Here is a 21,551-nt window from a genome sequence, read left to right as displayed (position 1 = left end):
GGTGGGTCCGGGAGCAACTCGCTCTCTCTGGTCACACAAACAGCCTGCTGTCAGAACCAACTCCTCACCCTAATCTCACCCTCAGGCCTGTCTCATCCTGTCAACTGTGTCTGTCTTCATAAACTATGTGTGTGGGATTGCACAGAGAGACTTGTAAAACAAAACCACTGTGAATGAAGTGTTTGTCTATATGCTTGCAAAATAAACGTATTTTCAACAACTTGCCATTTTCATGTTAACTGGTAATGAGAGTGTTAGTGTTTAACTTTTCCCTCTGTATCATCAGATACCACAGATGAAATCCTAAGACTCACGAACGAGCAGTGCAGGTGTCCTGTGCGCTCCAACCCTAACCCTAACAGCAGTGCAGTTCAAAGTTCTAGCTTGAGGTTCTAGTCTCATTTCACCCACTTATAACCCACACTAACGCAGAACGCAATGAGAGACAGAAAATACACCAACTTGTCCAACACAGTCAGTATGAGCGACATGGTAAACCCAATTGAGAGTCGTACAGAATTTACACATCCAGAATTAGAAAAATGAGAAAGTATAAACCAATCCCCTGTGATGAAGCTTATTCCCCTCGCCAGCGTCTGTCCTCCTCTGTCTTTTTCTCCAACGCCCGCCCGCCACAAACACATGCATACCTAAACCATGTCCTGCGTTGGTCCACAATGAAACAACTGCAAAGTGTAGAGAAAGCTCTCCAAGGTTCTAGACCTAGTTCATTCTCACTCGGGGGCAGGTTGGCACTGACAACGAAGCATTCAATAGATTGTCTGCTATTCAGGGGCCCCGAGCGAACACATAGATCCAAACACCCTGCCATTCAAACCCAACTGAGTGGAAACGTAATCTGCGAAGGCAAACAGATCTTTTGGAAATGGGACAGGATTCTGAAACTGTAAGCAAAGTTTATGTTAGTGATGTGTATGTGTGTGGGGTGGGGGGGCATAAGTTAACTGTGTGTGTGTGGGGTGGGGCATAGTGTGTGTGTGGGGTGGGGCATAGTGTGTGTGTGTGGTGGGGCATAGTGTGTGTGTGGGGTGGGGCATAGTGTGTGTGTGGGGTGGGGCATAGTGTGTGTGTGTGATGGGGCATAGTGTGTGTGTGGGGTGGGGCATAGTGTGTGTGTGGGGTGGGGCATAGTGTGTGTGTGTGTGGTGGGGCATAGTGTGTGTGTGTGTGTGGTGGGGCATAGTGTGTGTGTGGGGTGGGGCATAGTGTGTGTGTGGGGTGGGGCATAGTGTGTGTGTGGGGTGGGGCATAGTGTGTGTGTGTGTGGTGGGGCATAGTGTGTGTGTGGGGTGGGGCATAGTGTGTGTGTGTGGGGGTGGGGCATAGTGTGTGTGTGGGTTAACTGTAGGTGGGGGCAAAAGTAAAACATTTCCATATGTATTTAGCAGACGCTCTGGATAAGAGCGTCTGCTAAATGACTAAATGTACATACCAATACATTTTGAAAACAATGTTGTGAAGTGAGCTTTATCCATAGTTTTTATTTTTTTAATTAATTTGTCTGTGAGGCTACAGCCTCCTCCATGGTAGAGGCTGCTGTGAGGCCAGAGGCTGCTGTGAGGCCAGAGGCTGCTGTGAGGCCAGAGGCTGCTGTGAGGCCAGAAGCTGCTGTGAGGCCAGAGGCTGCTGTGAGGCCAGAAGCTGCTGTGAGGCTAGAAGCTGCTGTGAGGCCAGAAGCTGATGTGAGGCCAGAAGCTGCTTTGAGGCCAGAGGCTGCTGTGAGGCCAGAAGCTGCTGTGAGGCCAGAAGCTGCTTTGAGGCCAGAGGCTGCTGTGAGACCAGAGGCTGCTGTGAGGCCAGTGAAGCCCCTGCTCCTTCATCATATGGAGCATCAGACCTCAGGCGCCACAAACACTCTGGATCACAAGCTGCTGAACATTGTTTCAGAAAACGCTGAACTGCAGCGACCAGAACTGCCGGCACTGCAGTTTCTGTTTTCAGGCTGGTACGTGTGCATGTATTTTTGTGTATTGTCTGAGCGTGCAGGCAGAGGGATGTGGGTTTCTGTGCACACGCATTCTTGTCTCTGTGTGGGTCTGTGTGTGCACTCCTATTGTAGTTTGTGCGTGTGTTAGCATGTGCCCATGCATGTCTGTCACGTGTGCATTTCATTCTGTGATCCCTCTAGGTGTTTTGTTCCTGCTGCGTTTTAGCCCTGGTGGGGCCTAGGAGGGGCCTGGTGGGGGCCTGGGGGGGCACCTGGGGGGCCGGAGCTGTGTTTAGCATATGAAAGGGTCCTGGCGATAGTGGAACAGAAGCATATGAGTGTTCTAGCATGTCCCCAGCGCTTGGATCCCTGTCGTATTTAAGGGACAACTTCCTGTCCGGGCAGAGCTGACATGAACATCTTTGCTAAAGTCTCAGGATTAGCCCAACAAACCAGGTATGTGTGGAGCGCTAGAGGAACCAGGGGTGGAGGGGGGGTGGGGTGCAGGGGATGGGAGGGAGGGATGGCGGCCCATTTCTGTGTGACGGGATGTTTACCCTGACCCTAATGGCACCATGGTGGCACCATCTGGACCTTGTCACCTCACCACTCACCTCACCCCTCTCTGTTCTCTAGTCTGACATTCTCCTCATTCTGTCACTGCTTCTACAACAGCCCAAACACACATCATTAAATTGAGGGAGTGAAAGAAAATGAAAGACACTTCCAATTTTGTATTTTCATTATAGGTAGATTAATGACAAAAATTGCATTTTATTAGTCTTGGCAGAACAAAAGCAAAAGTTAAAAAAACATTTGTATTTATGAATCATCACCGTTGGTGTTGTGTTCAGGCTAAGAATCTAAAGTTGATCATAAATTTAATTAGTAGTAGTACTTTGAACTTTGACTTTTGCTGGGCCAAGACTAATAAAATACACATTTTGTTACTACTAGTTGGACAATATCAAACAGGTGGTTTAAATGATCGTGGGAAGTGTTCATATGGTTGTATATCTAGTGCCTCCATGTGCAGTGTGTGTGTTTAATGAAGCCTTGTTCTCCTGTTGTTGCAGCAAGCTGGGGTCTGTGCTCCAACGTGCCTTCTACGGGTCCAGTGGCAAGGTGAGTCTAACCCTAACCCTCATAGGCTGGTCATCCAGGGGAAGTTACCTGAAACTACAGATCAATTAATCCACTACAATTTAAACTCCCATATTTTAATTGCAAAGAGCTATGGAATGTGTGTGTGTGACCCAGAGACTTGCATTCATCCCCATGAGCGGTTATGTGGTGATGTGGTGAGGGCTTGATTTGGTGATGTGGTGAGGGCTTGATTTGGTGATGTGGTGAGGGCTTGATTTGATGATGTGGTGAGGGCTTGTGGAGTATCTGATAACCAACATTGAGGCTGTCCTTGTCAGGTGACCCTGTTTGAACAGAGGAACTTTGCCGGCCGGCGCCTGGATCTGAGTTCTGACTGCCAGAAACTGAGCGAGAGGAACTTCCCAGAGAGATGCAACTCTGTGCAGGTGGAGAGTGGAGCGTGAGTTCGCCCCCTGGCTGTAAACAGCCAACACTGCACCTCAAACAACCAGCATGCACCTCACACAGCCAGCACTGCACCTCACACAGCCAGCATGCACCTCAAACTATCTTTTAAAATAAGTTGGAATTATTGATTGTTTGCATGAGTGCTTTGCAAATACAAGTTCTAAACAGTAATCAGACAGTTTTTTGGCATATGTACAGTTGTGGGTTATTTTGCCTAAACAACCTGTCCTTTGCCTTCTCAGGCTGTCCTATCTTAATTTCTCAACAACAAAGTATTTCCTAAAACATCCTAATTACTTAAATATATTACTGGCAATTGATCTGTTCGTCATGCAGTTTTTCTATAGAATTTAAAGTTATGGTGTAAAGAATATAAATAAAAGCAGGATATCTACCCCTCCAGATGGGTGGGCTACGAACAGGACAGCTTCCGGGGTCGTCAGTACCTGTGGGACATGAACGACAGGGGCGAGTACAACTGCTATGACAAGTGGTGCGCTCAGATGGACCATATCGCTTCAGTCCGCGCTGTGAAGCAGGTATGACACACACACACACATATACACGTACACACTCACTCACTCATCATTGAATAATTTCCACTGCATTGAGGGAAAGAGGTTGAAGGCTTTAGCCTTGTCTCACCACTGTTTGTGTGTGTGTGTGTATGGGTCTGTGTGTTTGTGTTTGTGTGTGTGTATGGGTCTGTGTGTTTGTTTGTGTGTGTGTGTGTGTTTGTGTGTGTGTTTGTGTGTGTGTGTGTGTGTATGGGTCTGTGTGTTTGTGTGTGTGTTTGTGTGTGTGTGTGTGTGTGTGTGTGTGTGTGTGTGTGTGCCCCAGGACACCAACCCTCCCAAGGCTCAGCTGTTTGAGAGAGCCAGCTTCTCTGGTAGGAGGACGGACATCCAAGACGACATCCCCAACCTCATGACCCGACACAGCCTCAACAGAGCTGCTTCCATCAGGGTGCTGGGGGGAGCGTAAGTTTCACACACACATACCCTCATACACACATCAACACACACTCATACACACATACACACATGCTCCTAACCCCTCTCCCTTTGTGTGTGCGTGCGTGTGTGTGTGTGTGCAGTTGGGTGGTGTACCAGGAGCCTAACTACAGAGGGCCTCACTACGTCCTGGAGAAGCGAGACTATAACAGCTCCTCTGACTGGGGAGGCCAGGGCAGCACGGTGGGCTCCATACGCCGCATCCGCTTCACCTAGCCCCGCCCCTCTAGCCCCACCCCTCACCCCCAGCCCTGCCCCGACCCTCACCCCCAGCCTTGCCCCTCACCCCCAGGCCTGCCCCTCACCCCCAGCCCTGCCCCTCTAGCCCCCCCCTCACCCAAGCCCCCCCCCCTCACCCCTCACCCCAACCCCGCCCCTCACCCTATAGCCCCACACCTCTATCACATAGGCCCACCCTTTTACCACCTAGCCCCACCCCTCACCGGCTAGCCCCCCCTCCTCTCATTCTCTACCCCTTCTCTCGTCCTCACCCCCCTCTCGTCTTTGACTCCGACCAGAGAACATCTCACACACACATCCTGTTAGCCAAATACACTCGCAAGCGTAACTCCACAACCAGAAACCTATTTTAGTAATAAACTGTGAAAAAAATTACCAAGGATGTTTTGTTTGTGGGTGATTATTGATGTGTTTACAGATTTAGATAAAGGGTGGGAAGGAGAGAGAGGTAAAGAGTGGGAGAGGGGGGGAAGAGGGGGGGTGTAGGAGGAGAATACAGGGAGCTTCTAGTACCTGTTAGGGTTACCTGTTCCAGAGAAGCATCATGGGATCTTGGTTATCAGGGATCTTCTTTAGTGCAACACCCTTCTCCCCGGTAATGCTTATCTGACCTAGATACACAGAAATGTCATCTGGATGCTTTTATCTCTGATCAGACCTGGTTATGTTTTGCAAGTGCTATTCATTGTTCATGGGTGAGTGTTTTTGGAGGCACTTCTGACTACTCTATATTAAACACAGATAAAAACAAATTAATACAGATAATTATCCTGCATAACCAATTATGACACGTTCCTGTTCTGTAGCTGTAATCTGAAGGTTTGTGCAGGCTTAATATAACATCTTCATTAATGCTTCATAACCCCTGAATGGCTCTGAGGGGAGGCTGCCTGTGAGCTGTGCTGCGGCACAAGGACAGGCTCCTCGGATCATCTACAGTGAGCTGTGCTGCGGCACAAGGACAGGCTCCTCGGATCATCTACAGTGAGCTGTGCTGCGGCACAAGGACAGGCTCCTCGGATCATCTACAGTGAGCTGTGCTGCGGCACAAGGACAGGCTCCTCGGATCATCTACAGTGAGCTGTGCTGCGGCACAAGGACAGGCTCCTCGGATCATCTACAGTGAGCTGTGCTGCGGCACAAGGACAGGCTCCTCGGATCATCTACAGTGAGCTGTGCTGCGGCACAAGGACAGGCTCCTCGGATCATCTACAGTGAGCTGTGCTGCGGCACAAGGACAGGCTCTTTGTTGTTTTAACAATAATGCCAAATGTTTAAAGCTAACTGTTAAATGCACAGCTGGTCTGACATAGTCTAAGGTTATCACACAGCTGGTCTAGTCCAGTCCAGGGCTATCACACAGCTGGTCTAGTCCAGTCCAGGGCTATCACACAGCTGGTCTAGTCCAGTCCAGGGCTATCACACAGCTGGTCTAGTTCAGGGATATCAGTCAGCTGGTCTGGTCTAGTCCAAAGTTATCACACACCTGGTATGGTACAGTCTAGTGTTATCAGTCAGCTGGTCTGGTACAGTCCAAGGTTATCACACACCTGGTCTGGTCTTGTCCAAGGCTATCACACAGCTGGTCTGAGCCCAGGCTATCACAAGAGGCTCCAGCTCTCACCTGAACAGCAGACTTGGCACTGCCATAGGACACTGGTACTTCTTAATTAAAATCCATCAATGATATAAACGTATGGATTTATTAATAATTTGTCTTTAAATCATAGATTTTGTGCTCTTTCTAAATGAATAGAGAACTTAAGGATTTCTCAAGTTTAGTGCAAATCTGAAAATATTGGTGATTACTTTGCAAAGTGACTCGGAAATACAGTCTGTTTTCTTGACTCTAACCTTTGAAATACTGTACAACTCAACACTTCTGATTCTGAGATCAGCTGCTTTATTTCTACATGCATCTGGATGTCGCTTTGGATAAAAGCATCAGCTAAATTAAACAAATCTAAACTGTAAGAATGTAAAATAGACAAAGAAACACATTGAATAGAAACTGTATAATTAAGGCAACATTTATAAATATATAAAAATAGCAATCCAGAACTCTCTTTTGTTACAAAAAAGGTACAACACGTTTGTCCTGCACCAGTGAAACAGACAAGTTCCTGAGCTCCCCTGCTGTCCTAACAGCCCTGTATCCCAGCAGCTGCAGGGTCCTCTGGCACACTGCCTGGGTGTGCTCCACCATGTCGTAGGACAGCTTCAGTCTCCAGCTCTCTGCGTTGGCCGCTGAGTCTCTCACAGTGCCATACTTGTGTTTGGCCGCCGCCATCTCCTTGCTGCCTCTGGTGTTGGCTCTGATCCAGCCCTCCACGCTCTCGTCCATGGACAGCCCGAGGAACTCGTACATCTCCCTGGTTTTTACCACCGGGCTCCTGGCCAGGTCTTCGTAGCGCAGCAGCATGTACCTCCCTCTGAGCCAGGCAGGAGGGCTGAGTCCCGTGGATACGGAGCTGTAGAAGTCCTGGCAGACGACCGTCAGCTGACTGGCGTCCAGGCTGTAGGGCTTCCTCCCTGTGGCCCTCCACACCCTCCACAGACGGTAGCTGTCCCTGAAGGTCTCCATCCGGGACGAGAGGATCCCCCGGGGGTCTCTCACCAGCTGCACCACCTTCACGTTGAGCCGAGGGTCCTCTACCAGGCCGCGCAGGTCTCCCACCTCCGGCACACGGACGATCTTGATGGCCACATGGTGTCGCTCCCGGCAGGCCTCGGACGCGAGGCTGATGTTGAGGGCAGAGCATCTCTTCACGCAGTCGCCCTCCTCCACGTTGGCGTTGCTCGGCTGGAAGGCGTGGCAGACGGGCGGCGAGCACAGCGCTCGGCTCGCACCGCGCCGGAACAGACGGTCCGTGGTGTGGTTGACCGGCGCGGGCTGGATGTAGCTCTCCAGGAAAGCCAGGTCACAGCCGTACAGGCTCTGCAGGAGGTCGCGGCTGGCGCCCAGCATCACGCGTCGCTCTGCGGCGTAGCGGCCGTGGGAGAGGCGCGGGACGAGCGCCGTCTGGACGTGGTAGAGCGGCTCGAACAGGTAGAACACATCCTGATGCTGGTTGAGCAGCTGGCCCACGAAGGAGGAGCCACTACGCGTGGTGGCCAGGACCAGAATGTGCGTCCTCCGGGAAGCGCTGTGGGGGAAGGGGGGGTCCTCGCAGAGACTCCCAGCTCCTCGTTCGAAGGAGGGCTCCGTGTCCATGCCCCCCTCCGGCCCACAGCTCTGGGAGCTGGGCGCTGGGCACAGCTGGAAGGGCCTGGAAGTGAGGGTGCGGATGGCGGTGTACTGGATGGCGATGGAGGCCAAGGCCAGAACGATCACTGCCTTCCAGGAACACTGCATGTCTGGTGCTCTTCATTTAGAGACTCTGGTCTGGACAGATCCTGCCTGGAGTAAATAGTACACAATATAATCATAATTTTGAATATATTCAATGTGTTTTTTTCCCACTCAATAAAAAGAAGATAGACGTGGTCTACTACTAAGTAAGAAGGAGATAGAAAAGAGAAATTAAATGTATGATGCTCCATGACATATAAAAACATAATTTGGATTAAATGTATGGAGATCATCTCGAACACTGTGTCATACAAGTAAATTGTTTTATTGACTGAGTGGGTTTGTGGTTTGATTCAGGTTATTTTGTATAAAACCCAGTCTGTCGCATATCTAGAGAGTGCGGGTCACACTGGAAGTATAGAACTTGCTTAGATGTTTCGAAAATCTAAGTCTTAGTGTCTTGAATAAGAGAGATGTCTTCACACATCATAGGATCTGTGAATCTTTGTCCATATTATATAGCATTTTTGTGGACCGTATTTAAATTGTCACAATTGTTGATTATCATTTGAGTCTTTGAGTCAAAATTATTTCTAAACACATGAAAAGTAAAATAAAGATGGGCTTCGGAACACAGTTACCGAGCAGGGACAGGGCAACACGTCAACACCGGATGTGGGGGAAAATATTAATGTACGTCTTGTACACCTACCGCGGATTACGGTCAGACAGATGCTTGAAATTAATTTGACGCAATAACTGAGCCAAAGTGCAGCCATTCAATCCAGCACACTTTAAGTCATCAACACTTCAGTGGAAGCTCGGCTGTATGTAATACAGTACATTAAACATGTATGTATAACCTTGCACTGCACCGCTAACGATGTTGCATCTTCAGATGTTATTTTTATTGCTGCACTTGTCTTATCAGAATTATGTAGGCTAACATTGTAGTGGGTGTGATGTCGTTGCACTGTGTCTGGTTAAAATACAAACCGTTCCTTGGCACTAACCTCTGAAATCCTGTTAGAATTGATCCTGTATTCTCTGATGTACTTGCGTGTCTGTGATAAAAGCGTCTGCTAGATGAATAGCATGTAAACATTGAAGTGGGACAGGACTACAGTGCGAGAGGGTTCTGTCAGCGCGTGTCCTTTCTCCTCTAATAATGCTCCTACTGTCCGAGTTTGGGATAAAATACATTCTAGGGTAGCTGCTGTCGCCAATATAATATTCGGTGCATGAATTAGCCTACCTTTCGGTAAACCACATATTTTTTCTGAATAAACATTACAACATTAGTTCCCATATGTACCTTACTGACTAACGTAGCATTTCCATGATTCACGAAGGAGAGCTTCTAAGCCGTGACTCACAAACATCAGATCCGAAATCCACCTTTCTCTCTCAGGCTTTGTCCCAGATTCTGCTATTCTGATCCTCAGATCCACGAGTAGTCCGGTTAAAGAAATAATACGCGCTAATTATATTTGTAAACAAAATATATCTATTCAAACGAACAGAAGGGGAAAATATTACCGATAAATGTAATTTAAAGACGCTGAAAATTTGCGTCAGAGGCTTCGCTTAATGTTTTTTTTCCTCGAATGAAAAGCGGAGGCTGAGCGTGCGTGTGTGCGCGTGTGCGAGATAGAGGGGAATGTCTAGACCACCCCTAGACCCTCTCTCTCACTTAGAAACATACATCCTCCTTTTTTTTACTAGTTTGGGTTGATTTGGGCTAAATACTTTAGAATGTTGGCTATTACTAGTATAACCTGAGTGAATATCATTATTTTTGCCATGCATCCCACTGCGGCTGAAGCGATGTTTTAAGAGATGTTTGCGTGAGTCTGAGCCCCAGCAAGGACGCGTGAGGGAGATCATGTACCTGTGACCAGGGGCGTTCACAGGAATTTTGAAGGGCATGTTTCGGGTGGCGATTTTTAAAATCTAGGTCTATATTAAATTCTGCAGTTGTTTAAAATTACTATTATTTTATTTTTTCTCGGAGGGGCACTTTGACTCGAGGAGGGCAAACGGGAAGTTGCCCGGGCAACGTCCTGTGTAAATACACCTGAGATGACAAAAGTACACACATCATTCACCCAAGTAGAAGTACAGATACTCATGTTTAAAAAGACTGGCAAAAGTAGAAGTAACACCAGTTAGCTAACACTTTTTCACTCAAGTTAAAGTAAATAAGTGTGGGCTCTGACATATACCTAAGTAAAAAGTAGCCATTACTACTAACCGTTTTAGGGTCTCGCTGGTAACTGGACCTCAAAAAGACACTATAGATAGGGTGATCAGGAATGTCTCTATTTTCAGTCATGTCGACATCCCCAACTTCCTCTGTCTCATCCATAACGTCCCTTTTTTCCATGGTAGCTTCGTGACAAGCTACGTTTGTTGGGCACGAGGAAATGAAAAAAGGCACAATGCCAAGAAATTATATTGATCATCAGAATTCGGTTTATTCGCCATGTATGTTATACAAATACGGAATTTACTGTGGCAGGGTGGTAAAACACTAAACATATACGAATCTTAAATTAAGTAAAAGTACAAAGGTTTAACTATATCTAAGAACTAAACAATCTAAGAATACAACAATTTAAATATAAAATAAAATATATATAAAAATAAGAATAAGAATCATGCCACCAAATGCAGATTTAAACTAATGTAACGAGTCTTGGTTTAACTTTTTTCAAAAATATTTTTTGAACCTTTCAAATCTATTTTGGAAAACTGTATAACTGGGCAGCAGAGATGGCAAAAGTACACATCCTTCACTCAAGTAAAAGTACAGATACTCATGTTTGATACATACATACATACAGCCTGATCTCTCTCTCTCTCTGAGATAAGGATCTCTCTCTCTCTGGAATAAGGATCTCTCTCTCTCTCACTCTCTCTCTGAGATAAGGATCTCTCTCTCTCTCTCTCTGGGGTAAGGATCTCTCTCTCTCTCTCTGGGATAAGGATTCTCTCTCTCTCTCTCTCTCTCTCTGGGATAAGGCCCCCTCTCTTCTTTGTCTGAGTCTCCACAGGACCCTAGCACCACTGAGGGACACAATGGCTAAAGATGAACGTCTGACAATAAACTGTGTGGAAAACCGCAACCCTTCTGCCCACTCGCCTCCGTTCCCACACATGTAAACGATACACTCGGGGGGGGGGGGGAGTTCTTTAGGATATGGAGCAGATGGATGTGTTTACATTTTTTAAGGTGGAAAAGTTGCAAATGGAATGTGGTTGGGGTGAAAGGGACCTGGTCTTGAGACACGATGGGGGGAAGCCATTATACTCCCTCCCTGGGGTCCATGACCAATAGGGGAGGGGGGGGGATGTGAGGATGAAAGCAGGACTTCTGTTGTCAACAAGGCCAGACCACTCCGTTCTGCTTAACATGCAACAAACTGCTTCAGGACATGGAGATTCTTCTCCCTGACATTATAAAGATGGAACCAGGGGTATTAGGAAAAGTGTTTGATATGCTGAAACTAAAACTAAAGGTGGATGTCCTGTCAGAGATGGGGGGAGTGTGTTCTTACTGGATAAGCTGATCACACCAGGTGTGGAGCTGCACCTGGGAACAGGGAAGCTCTATGATGTTACCTGGAGGCAACACATAGACAGTGTGGAAACACAGGAGAGGCAACACATAGATCTTGTGGAAACAGAAAGTGGCTTACCACTACTGACAATTCCAAAAACCTGTGAAGTAATTTTAGTATTAGGACATTTCAAACAACCGTAGTATGAGTATTAAAGTTATTAGCTGCAGTTAAATGTTTTTAACTGTGGTCATCCCCACTGCTGCTTCTTGATCTTATCACCTTGTCATTGGTCATTTGCATTGATGCACTACAGTACAGTACCTAACAAACTGTGTAATGACTGAATTAACCAAGGAACAACCTTGCTGGATACAAACTAGCCATGTTATCTAGTTGAAATAGCATTCATTGTAATCAGATGTATTATTAAGAGATTACATTTGCATGCCAACAAACATCAATAACTAATTTGACAGACAGTCTAAATGTAAGGCTCCTGACTTCTGGTTATGGTACTAGTACCCTAGCTACTGTACAGCAATGGTGTTGCTTATGTTACTGCTACTGGTACTAGTCTAACAAGTTATTATCTTACGATAGTCAGGTGGCTGAGCGGTTAGGGAATCGGGCTAGTAATCTGAAGGTTGCCAGTTCGATTCCCGGCCGTGCAAAATTACGTTGTGTCCTTGGGCAAGGCACTTCACCCTACTTGCCTCTGGGAAATGTCCCTGTACTTACTGTAAGTCGCTCTGGATAAGAGCGTCTGCTAAATTTAAATGTACTAAATTGGTAAGAAGTAGTTGAAATATGACAACAATGCAGAAATTTGATAAATTTACCAGCTAACGCTTTAGAAACACTGACATTTTCAGTGAAAATAAATGGGGTTGAATGATGGAATTATACGATTGGAACTATGGGTCGACCCCATGACACGCATTACTTCCGCATTCTTCGATTACAATGGAGTAATCTCTATGCGAGTGTCGCTCTTTTTCTATGGCTCTGGCAACAGTCAAAACGTCACAAACCTGCGCGCGTTTTCCTAAAGTACAAGCAGAGCCTGTCTAAAGCAGAGCCTGTCCACTCTCTATTATGTACCGAATTCTGTTGCAGTTCCACCAGAGTTCCACTGGGGGTCATCGCGGTCGAGTGCAAAATGAATGGGAGTCTATGGAGCTAAATGGCTAAATTTGTCTCTTTCGCCTGATTGTCATTGAGAAATCTCAGATTTGATTGTAGTTTTTGCATGTTCAATATGGATTATAAAACGAAAGTTGAATGAATGAGTATTTATGTCCTTTCGATTTCTTACAGGGTGAGTGGTTGTTGCCCATAACACGCTAGCATTCTGCTAATGAATGCTGATTGGTTAGTGAAGGACTGACTACGACCAGAGATCCCGCTTGTTGGCATCCGAAGCGGGATCCATGTCACAATAGGTGCGTTCGACTTCATGCAGCGCCGGCGTCGCCTGCAGCCCGGCTGACTTGAAGCAGCCAATGGCATTCTCAGCTTCAAGGCATCCGGCTGCAGCCGGCTGTCGGCGCCGCCGGCTGTACCTATTCTCATTGGGGGCTTGTGGGCGTGGCTGGACAAACAGGGCTTGTGGGCGTGGCTGGACAGACAGGGCTTGTGGGCGTGGCTGGACAAACAGGGCTTGTGGGCGTGGCTGGACAAACAGGGCTAGTGGGCGTGGCTGGACAGACAGGGCTTGTGGGCGTGGCTGGACAAACAGGGCTTGTGGGCGTGGCTGGACAAACAGGGATTGTGGGCGTGGCTGGACAGACAGGGCTTGTGGGCGTGGCTGGACAAACAGGGCTTGTGGGCGTGGCTGGACAAACAGGGCTAGTGGGCGTGGCTGGACAGACAGGGCTTGTGGGCGTGGCTGGACAAACAGGGCTTGTGGGCGTGGCTGGACAGACAGGGCTTGTGGGCGTGGCTGGACAGACAGGGCTTGTGTGGAGCGATTCATTTCCGTCTGTCCTCACTCAGGCATGGAACAACAGGCCCTTCTCAGAGTGCTGCTGATTGGGCAGCTGCTGTGCTCTGGGTGGAAGGTGTGAGAGGATGTGAGAACAGGAGTACTCACTGCAGGTGAGGTCAAATAAAAGGCAGGTGTACCATCACACCTAGATCATTTTAATGATCTATGATTGTACAGAGTGCCTTTGTGGTTCATAAAGGTAAAACAGTTGTAAAACCATAGACATGTAAACAATATTAATAGTTTATTTACCACTTCACATTTACAATGACATCTCAGAGAAATGTAATGCTCAAAGTACACTTCCTATAAATTAAAATGTCCAATCAACATTTCCTGATTAGCCTAAGAAGCCTTCCCGTACATTCACATCAGCCTTAAAAAACAAATCCTTTTTTTTAAGGGTAACAGTTAACATGTACAATGTGCAAAAGTTACTATGTTTTACTGACATGAAAATATGAATCTATAAAACATTCCAATCAAACATTTCTTTTTCAGTCATCAAGTCTTGGAGGTAAATACTGTAGATTGAGGAAAAATGGCAATTCTTTTCTATGGCAACTCAACCCAACTCAACCCTAACCCAACTCTTGGAATCTGTTTCCATTTTGCAGAGCATGAAACGTTTTGGCAGTTTGTGATTGATTTAATTTCAATTAATATCAAACATGTATCCACTCCTTTGAACCACAGTCCACCACCAGATCCTATCACCCACTGGCATTACACACCCTTTACCAGTATCAAAAGTCAAGTTGTCGTAATTAAACAGTAAGCTCCAGTCTATTGTGTTCCAGACCTCCAGGGTTAGCAGTTAGCCTGCTGTATCAGGGCAATATTTGGAGCTAGCAGTCAAACAGCACCAACATGTTTCCACAACATGTTCACATACAGATATGGAGGCCTTAGAGACTCCTGGATATTAAATCTAGACAGTCTTAACGTATACAGTACCCTTGTGATACAGTCAGATGGTTCCCACACGGTGGAGGTGTAGCGTTTGTAAACACGGCAGGTCAGTAGCATCTCGTCTAGCTGTCCTCCACCTCCAGCCTCCTCTGGGGAACGTAAACGGCTTTACCGGTGGTTACCACGGTAGCCAGCGGGGAGAGGGAGACGGGGGTATGGAAGAAGCTGTGCTGGGGGAGGCTCCTCCCTTTGGGCGTGGTCAGCAGGGGCTGAGGAGGGAACGTTAACAACACGTTAGCAACGGTGTTTCCTGTCAACATGGCTGCCTGAGGCCCGGCCAGCTGCAGCCTCAGCACTGGATGATGTCACCCACTACGGGCTGACATCTTGCACAGCCAGGAACTGCTTGTGTGGGTGTGTTTGTTTTGAGTCAGCGTGTACCACTGTTTAAGCCGGCCTTCTACATCCACATGATATTCACACAGCAGAACAGATGATTACTCCATTATCACTCAAAGACAACACCAAGACAAAGAAGCAAACAGCAGTCTTACCTGCTGGAGGCTGATGAAGGTGAGGGGCTGGCCATGCATGGCGTGCTGGACCGGCAGGGGGGACATGGGTCTCACGAATACCATGCCTCTCTGGGGGAGGCTCAGATGGGGGGGCCGGGGGCTGGGCAGGGAGGGGCCCCGCTCGGGGGTGTGGGCCTGGGGGGGTCCGGGGATGAGACCCAGGTTCTGCAAGGTGAAGTTGAGGATTGCGGGGCTGGGAGTGTGGTGGCCCTGGGGGTGGAAGGGGGAGGCTGGGGGGGCCCTGGAGGGGGGCAGGCCTGTGGGGGTGAACTCCTGCATCGGAGGAGGCTGGGAGCCTGGCATGGAGAAAGAACAATGTTTAGTCAAACTGAAAACACTTCTGTCTCATTCATTCAGCATACAAACAAATAGTAAATATAGAAAGTACAATGGGGGTTTGGTAGATGCTGTAGGTGTGTGTGTGGGTACCTGCGGTGGGTGTGTGGTAGATGCTGTAGGTGGGGGTGGAGGTCCTGCTACCCTCCGTGCTGCTGGGGCAGCCTGCTTCTCTGGGGCTGAGGACAGCCTGCTGGCTGAGGGGGATCAGGTAGCCTGTAGGGACCAGAGTCTGGACACACACACCACCATCAACACACACACAATGTTGGTGGATCAACATTCTGGTTAGGGTGTGGGTTTGTATCTGTGTGTGTGTTAATGTACCTCTGTGTGTATATTTCCGGTTGTCAGGGGAACAGCTCTGACAGGGGTGAGGCCCGCTTCGCTGTCAGATGTTGCAACCTTCTCCTCCTTCTCCAGGAAGGTTTCCACACTCTGCGCCAGCGCCTGATTGGCTGCAGCACTGCCAGGGGTGTTGAGGAACTCAGGGTCGAGGTGGAGGGCACGGGGGGAGGGGCGACTGGGTAGGAGACCGCCACGACGAGCCTTCAGACGAGCCTGTAGGATCTCACACAGCTTAGGAGACGCATCCTGCACCAGCAGAGGGGAGGATGCCGAGGAAGAAGACAGGAGAAAGAAGCAAAGAGAGAGGAAGAGTTAAAGACACTGTAGAGTTCTTCAGTCTCAGGTTAAGTTCATGTTGGTTACTGGCCTCTGTGATAAAAAAACAATATCAGGATAAGATAGCGCTGACATTATGATATAATATTATGATGTTGTTTGATATCACTGGGTGGAGGTCTCACCCTGCAGCTGGGGTCGCCCCTCCTGGCCTTGCAGGGGCTGCACGCCGTGTCTCTGTCTGCACACGCCCGCTTCAGCACCGCAGGGCTGCCGGGGTCATGATCCCTGGAGGACTGGGGGGACGCGGCTGGCGACTGGCGGGCGGGCGGGGCCTTGCCCGGGCTGCGTCCCAGCCTGTCCTCGAACGTCATGGAGCGCACTGCCAGGCTGGTGGGCTGTGGCCGAGCCAGGGGGTGTGGCCGGAGGGAGGAGGGGTGCATGTACAGGGCATAGGATGCTGGCCCTCCATGCTGGGGCAGCAGGACGGGGATGAGGGGCGAGCACTGGTAGGACAGCGACCCCGCAGCCTGGGAGGGGTACTGCACCCTCGGGGGGAGAGGGGCAGAGGGGGGCTCGGCCGGGATCAGCGCTGTGGTCTTGGGGGCTGCAGGAGCCGACGGACACTTCCCCGGCTCTGGGGGGGGTGCTGTTGCCTTGGTGACGGTAGGCTTAGAAGTGTGCTGTCCCTCCCTGAAAAGAGACAGTCTGTTCAGCAGAAGCTTTCATTCAAAGTGATGTACAGGGGCAGTGCTTGAAATTTAGACTATTTTGCTCCTGAAAGTAAATATATATATACCTGAAAAAATAAAATCTATAATATAAGGGGGCTAACTAAAGCTAAATAAATCTATAACATAATTTGTTGTTTTTGTGATGCTCCTTAATATTTGCCACCAAGTAAAAAAGTTAATTTCAATTTTTTAATTTGGACCTGTGATCTCCTGATCTGCAGTCAAATGCTCTAACCACTAAGCCTTACCCCCAGCCTCTCCACCTCAGTGTTGGATCTCAAGGACAAGGACCAGGAAGTTGACCAGAAAGACAAACAAGCACAAAGACAGATGGACAGGTTAAAAAAGCAGGTAAGCATGACTTACATAGACTGCTGGTCAAGCTGGATCTTGCAGATGGCGGCTAGCTGAGCCATTTTGCTGGGAAAGAACCCGCCTCCTGAGGAACCATCTGAAAATCAGAAGCAGGTTTTAGTTTTCAGCTACATACTCCAGACACCACCAGCTCACAGCTGTATATCTCCAGGACTCACCCAGGGGGCCTCTGACTGGGCTGGTTGGAGCAGAGTTGATCTTCCGCCGGTCTTCCTGGATGCTCTTGGCCAGTTTAATGAGGGAGGGGTGTCTGGTGAAGGTGCGTTTGGCCCCGGGAGAGGAGAACAGATTTTTGGTGCAGTTATCCACCGACGCACAAGACTCCAGGATCCGCTTTGTTGTGGAGGTGTTTGATGAAGTTAGGTTTTCGACATCTGAGACACAACAGAACACGATAGTACCATTAATTAGCAGGGAGAGACATTTCACAACTTTAACTGCTAAAACATATTATAGACCATTCACAGAGATTTATTTGGCAGTGTTTTGGGTCTGGTCAGTACACACCCTCAACGCTAGGGAAGTCTTCAGGGCCGGTCCACTTGTATGCCGTCTTCCTCCCCCTCTCCTCCGTCACATGAACCTTCTCTATCAACTTCAGGCTCCGCAGCACGTTGGCTATGTCATACAGCCTGCGCACCTTTGCTGTAAACACACAAATGTTAGAATCACAGCAGTCCACTTCTTTGACAAAAAATATGCACACAAACCTAGCCACACTAAATATCCCGTGAACATGTGCAACCAAGGTGAATTGGGTTGAACTCTCTCCTCAGTATAAATACCGCCGACCCTTGCCATGTGATGGCTAGCTTTTCGTAGGCGTGGCTAGCTAAAGGAGTGTTTATGCCAGGTTGTAGTTGCCTGTGTGAGTCAGAGGACCCTGGTTGGAACCCCAGAAGGGGCCAGTGAGGAGGAAGAGATCCAGATGAGCGACGCCATGACACCTGTGTCACGTGGAACTTAACACCCTGCAGTACAGCCCAGCGTTCTGAGGTTCTGTATTCGAAGGTTCTTCTGAACAGCATACTCACTCTTGAACTTGCTCTTGTCTTGGTCTGCGACCTGGTCCTCCCCGATCAGGATCCTCCCGGCCACCTCCAGGCTGACCACCCGAGGCTGGGACACCAAAAACAGCATGACAAACTTCTGGCTCATCACCCTCAGAGACTTGTCCTTTCGGCTGTTCACTGATGCTAGACACGGGGGGGGGGGGGAACCCACAAAAAAGTCATCACAACTGATCATCCTTACTTCATATGACAGAGTTGATGTATGACAAGTAGAGCAGGGCTTCAAATGCCTCACCTGCTCTGAACTCAACTCCAGGAAGCTCTACAAAGAACATTTCCTTCGGTCCCTGTTCTCCTTCCTCCAGGTCTACCACCTCCTCGTTCTCCTTCTCCTCGCCCTCTAAGTCGAACTCCTTGTCGTGGCAGCGCTGGCGGATCTGCTGCATCTGCTGGCCGTACCTGTGCTTCTCTCCCACCAGCCTTAGCCTGGCCAGTGTCTGAGGCAGGTCAGCGCGTCCACGCCACGTATAGCGGTTCTTGGCCAGCCGGCTGACCATGTGAAGGCTCTCCAGAACATTCATGATGTCATAGATCCTCCTGCGCTCCACGCCTGGCCCAAACCACACATTTACACAGTAAGTCAGAGAAAGGCATTGTGGGTGTTTTGTCAATTGGAGGAAGTGATAAAGTTAAGAGTTGTAAAGTTAGGAGTAATAAGCAGACACATAGGACTCACTCAGTTCTGTGGCCACATCATCCAGACAAATGTCATTGTTGAGGGCAGGGTTGGGGTAATCAGGGTAACGAGCAAGAAACTTGTGACAGAGCAAACCCAAACTCTTCTCTTTCCTGCTAATCTGCTTTTCTACTTCCTCCCCTAGTTCTGCATCCTGACACAAAAACAAAGATGATTAAAATCAACCGACACATATGAGATCTTGAACCACACAAGTCAAATTATTTTGCCATTGTGAAACTAATTGTTTACCTTTGTTAATTCCATGGTTTCTTCTCCTTCGGGGTTGTCCACACACAGCTCCTTCTCCCTGTTTCTGATCTCAGGGCTGGCTGCACTGATCAGCATTTTCAAGTTTGATGTTGGAGTCCAGGGCTCACCAAGTCCTGCTTCTCTTCCTTTAGTGGGAGTGGTAAGGGAACCCATGTTTCCTTGGTATTCTGTAGATATTTTCCTTGGTGTTTTCATCAGTGCGTGAGGTTCTATAAATACTTTACTCTGTTGAACATCATGTACAGAACATTTTATTTATTGACAATGGGGTGATTTGGAAAATTTCCTCCATGCTGTGTAGTTTAATTGTAAAATATAACATGAGCGTCTACTACAAATATTTAGACTTAGTTTAGGATTTGCCAGCTAACTAGACACCAACCTTGGAGTCAGATACAAGTTGATCTCCATGGCTCAGATTTTGGCACTCAAGCAAAGCGCTTGACATTTTCCACCTATAGACCAATCCAAAAGAAAGGGTTGGTTAGTGCTAGCTAGCTACATTACTGATCAAAGTGAAGGATGAGCCTAGTGATATTATTATTATTATTATATTACACTGCTACATTGCTAGCCAAGTTCCTTCTTAAAAATACATTCGCAAAATAATTCGCTTTGTATAAATTACCTTTTCTTAACTGCATTATATTTACTGGGTGACAGCATTCTGACAACCACATACAAATTAAAGAGTTCTTCCTATTTACTCTTCATGTAATCAATATTGAACACAAATCTAATCAAAACAGGTCCTGACGCTTGGCGGTAACTGACATAGATTCTATCGAATGGCGGAGTGCTCAGGAAACTATCGACCAATCAGAAGCAGCAGGAAGCGCCGCGTGGGAAACTCGTGCTGTCCCGCGCAGGTAAATATATTTTTTGAAATGTTGGCGCGGCGGACTGAAACATTCCACTGATGCAACCCCAACATTAAACGTTGTTAACATACATTCATGACACGCTGGTTAAATTCACCTTACCGTAAGTGTGTAATACACTTCGGAAACAGGAAAAGCTATAGCTACAACTTACTTTGTCCACAATAGAAGGCTGACAGATGAGATACGACTACTAGCAAGCTAACTGGCCATTTGATAGCGCGCGGGTTCAAGCGTAGCTAGCTAATTACCTAATAGCAACTTTGTTACTCAATATTCACAAGATAAGCCTTTTTAGCGTTAGATACACACAGCTGGATCATGTTTAAGGTAGGGTTATGGGATTACAGCTAGCCATCTGAAGCCTATTTGCCTAGCCCACATACAGACTTCAGTCGTAGTTCACTGATTCCATACTCCAGTGTGCGCGGGGAGCAAGTCAGCTAACTAGCTAGCTAACTAAATACATACGAACATTTTAGTTAGACACCAATACATAGCATGCAAGTTACAGTATGAACTGGAAGCTAGATTAACATACCACACACAATTCATTCATGGAAGACTTACCCAGAAGTATTTCAGGTCTAGTTGTGCCCCGCTCAAAATCGTCTTTGCATCCCACTCTCTAAAAAAGTGGCAATGAGTACAAAATCCCTTACGTAAAATGAGAATGTCCAGTACGTCAGTCAGTGCACTGTAAACTGACCAGCTTTTCCATAGATTAGTTAGATAACTAAATATAAAAGACGGGTTAACACTCTCCTGTTGATACTGCCGCTGTAACTAAGTAATAAGCAATCCACTTGTCCCGCCTAGTAGCACTATGCATGCAAGCAGCCCAGCCCAACCCCCATGAACTCCACGCCTAGTCTGGTCCAGCTCTGGCCTGGTCTTGCACTTCCCCCACCCGAGAGCCCACACCGGGGTGAAACTTGGGAGGCCTTTAGTGTAACACTCAAAGCTGATCAGGACTAATGACTCAATAACTCAGTTCAGCAAATCAAAAACCTTTTTTTTAGAGGTATCTGTCTTATTTGATGTAATCTTTTTTATTGTGTTTTATTGTGTTTTCCCTAGTTTTGCTGTTATGTTTGAATGTGGTATTATTGTTGTTAGTTCAGTCAAGACACTCACGTATTGATTTGACCAGTTATCAATAACTAGAGCCCGACCGATAAAGGATTTTTAAGACCGATCCAAATATTTGGTGATTTAAAAATCCAATATTCCGATATCGGCCGATATAAAAAAAATATTTTAAAAATCCAGAAACGTGTAACAAAACAAACTGATTTCCCTAACAGTAGTTATTTGTAGTTTACATTTTGTCACTTTTAGCAGAAGTTTCTCATCCAGAGCAACTAAGTACAGGGACATTCCCCAAGGCAAGTAGGATTAAGTGCCTTCCCAAGGACACAACGTCATTTGACATTGCCGGGAATCGAACCAGCAACCTTCTGATTAATAGCCTGATTCCCTAACTGCTCAG

The 21,551-nt window shown here is 47.6% G+C and overlaps 3 protein-coding genes across 3 annotated transcripts; 1 reads left to right on the top strand and 2 right to left on the bottom strand.

Annotated features, from left to right (window-relative positions):
- The first annotated feature begins 2,360 nt into the window (after positions 1-2,360).
- crybgx (crystallin beta gamma X) lies at positions 2,361-4,731 on the top strand. The gene is made up of 6 exons (XM_067249552.1): positions 2,361-2,404; positions 3,025-3,073; positions 3,373-3,494; positions 3,906-4,041; positions 4,343-4,482; positions 4,599-4,731. Exons 1-6 carry the CDS (start codon positions 2,361-2,363, stop codon positions 4,729-4,731), a joined length of 624 nt encoding a protein of 207 aa, XP_067105653.1.
- Positions 4,732-6,826: 2,095 nt separating this feature from the next.
- LOC136955759 (carbohydrate sulfotransferase 1-like) lies at positions 6,827-8,110 on the bottom strand. The gene has a single exon (XM_067249481.1). The coding sequence runs from the start codon at positions 8,108-8,110 to the stop codon at positions 6,827-6,829; it is 1,284 nt and encodes a 427-aa protein (XP_067105582.1).
- A 5,746-nt stretch (positions 8,111-13,856) lies between these two features.
- Positions 13,857-20,656, bottom strand: e2f8 (E2F transcription factor 8). Its single transcript, XM_067249319.1, has 14 exons — positions 20,630-20,656; positions 19,561-19,633; positions 19,158-19,403; positions 18,906-19,059; positions 18,465-18,779; positions 18,191-18,352; positions 17,664-17,801; positions 17,315-17,530; positions 17,148-17,232; positions 16,233-16,740; positions 15,751-16,017; positions 15,517-15,655; positions 15,067-15,383; positions 13,857-14,781 (listed from the first exon to the last, which is right to left on the bottom strand). The coding sequence occupies exons 2-14, from the start codon at positions 19,624-19,626 to the stop codon at positions 14,635-14,637; spliced, it is 2,760 nt and encodes a 919-aa protein (XP_067105420.1). The 5' UTR covers positions 19,627-19,633; positions 20,630-20,656; the 3' UTR covers positions 13,857-14,634.
- Positions 20,657-21,551: the final 895 nt, after the last annotated feature.

Source organism: Osmerus mordax, chromosome 13 (genome assembly GCF_038355195.1).
Source record: "Osmerus mordax isolate fOsmMor3 chromosome 13, fOsmMor3.pri, whole genome shotgun sequence".
Taxonomy (NCBI): Eukaryota; Metazoa; Chordata; class Actinopteri; order Osmeriformes; family Osmeridae; genus Osmerus; species Osmerus mordax.
This window is presented reverse-complemented; position numbering and strand designations above follow the sequence as displayed.

Coding starts and splice junctions, on each gene's coding strand:
- LOC136955759 (XM_067249481.1), bottom strand. CDS start 8,110: ATGCAGTGTTCCTGGAAGGCAGTGATCGTTCTGGCCTTGGCCTCCATC.
- crybgx (XM_067249552.1), top strand. CDS start 2,361: ATGAACATCTTTGCTAAAGTCTCAGGATTAGCCCAACAAACCAG. Junction 4,042..4,342: donor CAGTCCGCGCTGTGAAGCAG/GTATGACACACA, acceptor TGTGTGCCCCAG/GACACCAACCCTCCCAAGGC. Junction 4,483..4,598: donor ATCAGGGTGCTGGGGGGAGC/GTAAGTTTCACA, acceptor GTGTGTGTGCAG/TTGGGTGGTGTACCAGGAGC.
- e2f8 (XM_067249319.1), bottom strand. CDS start 19,626: ATGTCAAGCGCTTTGCTTGAGTGCCAAAATCTGAGCCATGGAGATCAA. Junction 19,404..19,560: donor AACTTGTATCTGACTCCAAG/GTTGGTGTCTAG, acceptor GATGTTCAACAG/AGTAAAGTATTTATAGAACC. Junction 17,233..17,314: donor CCCAGTCAGAGGCCCCCTGG/GTGAGTCCTGGA, acceptor TCTGATTTTCAG/ATGGTTCCTCAGGAGGCGGG.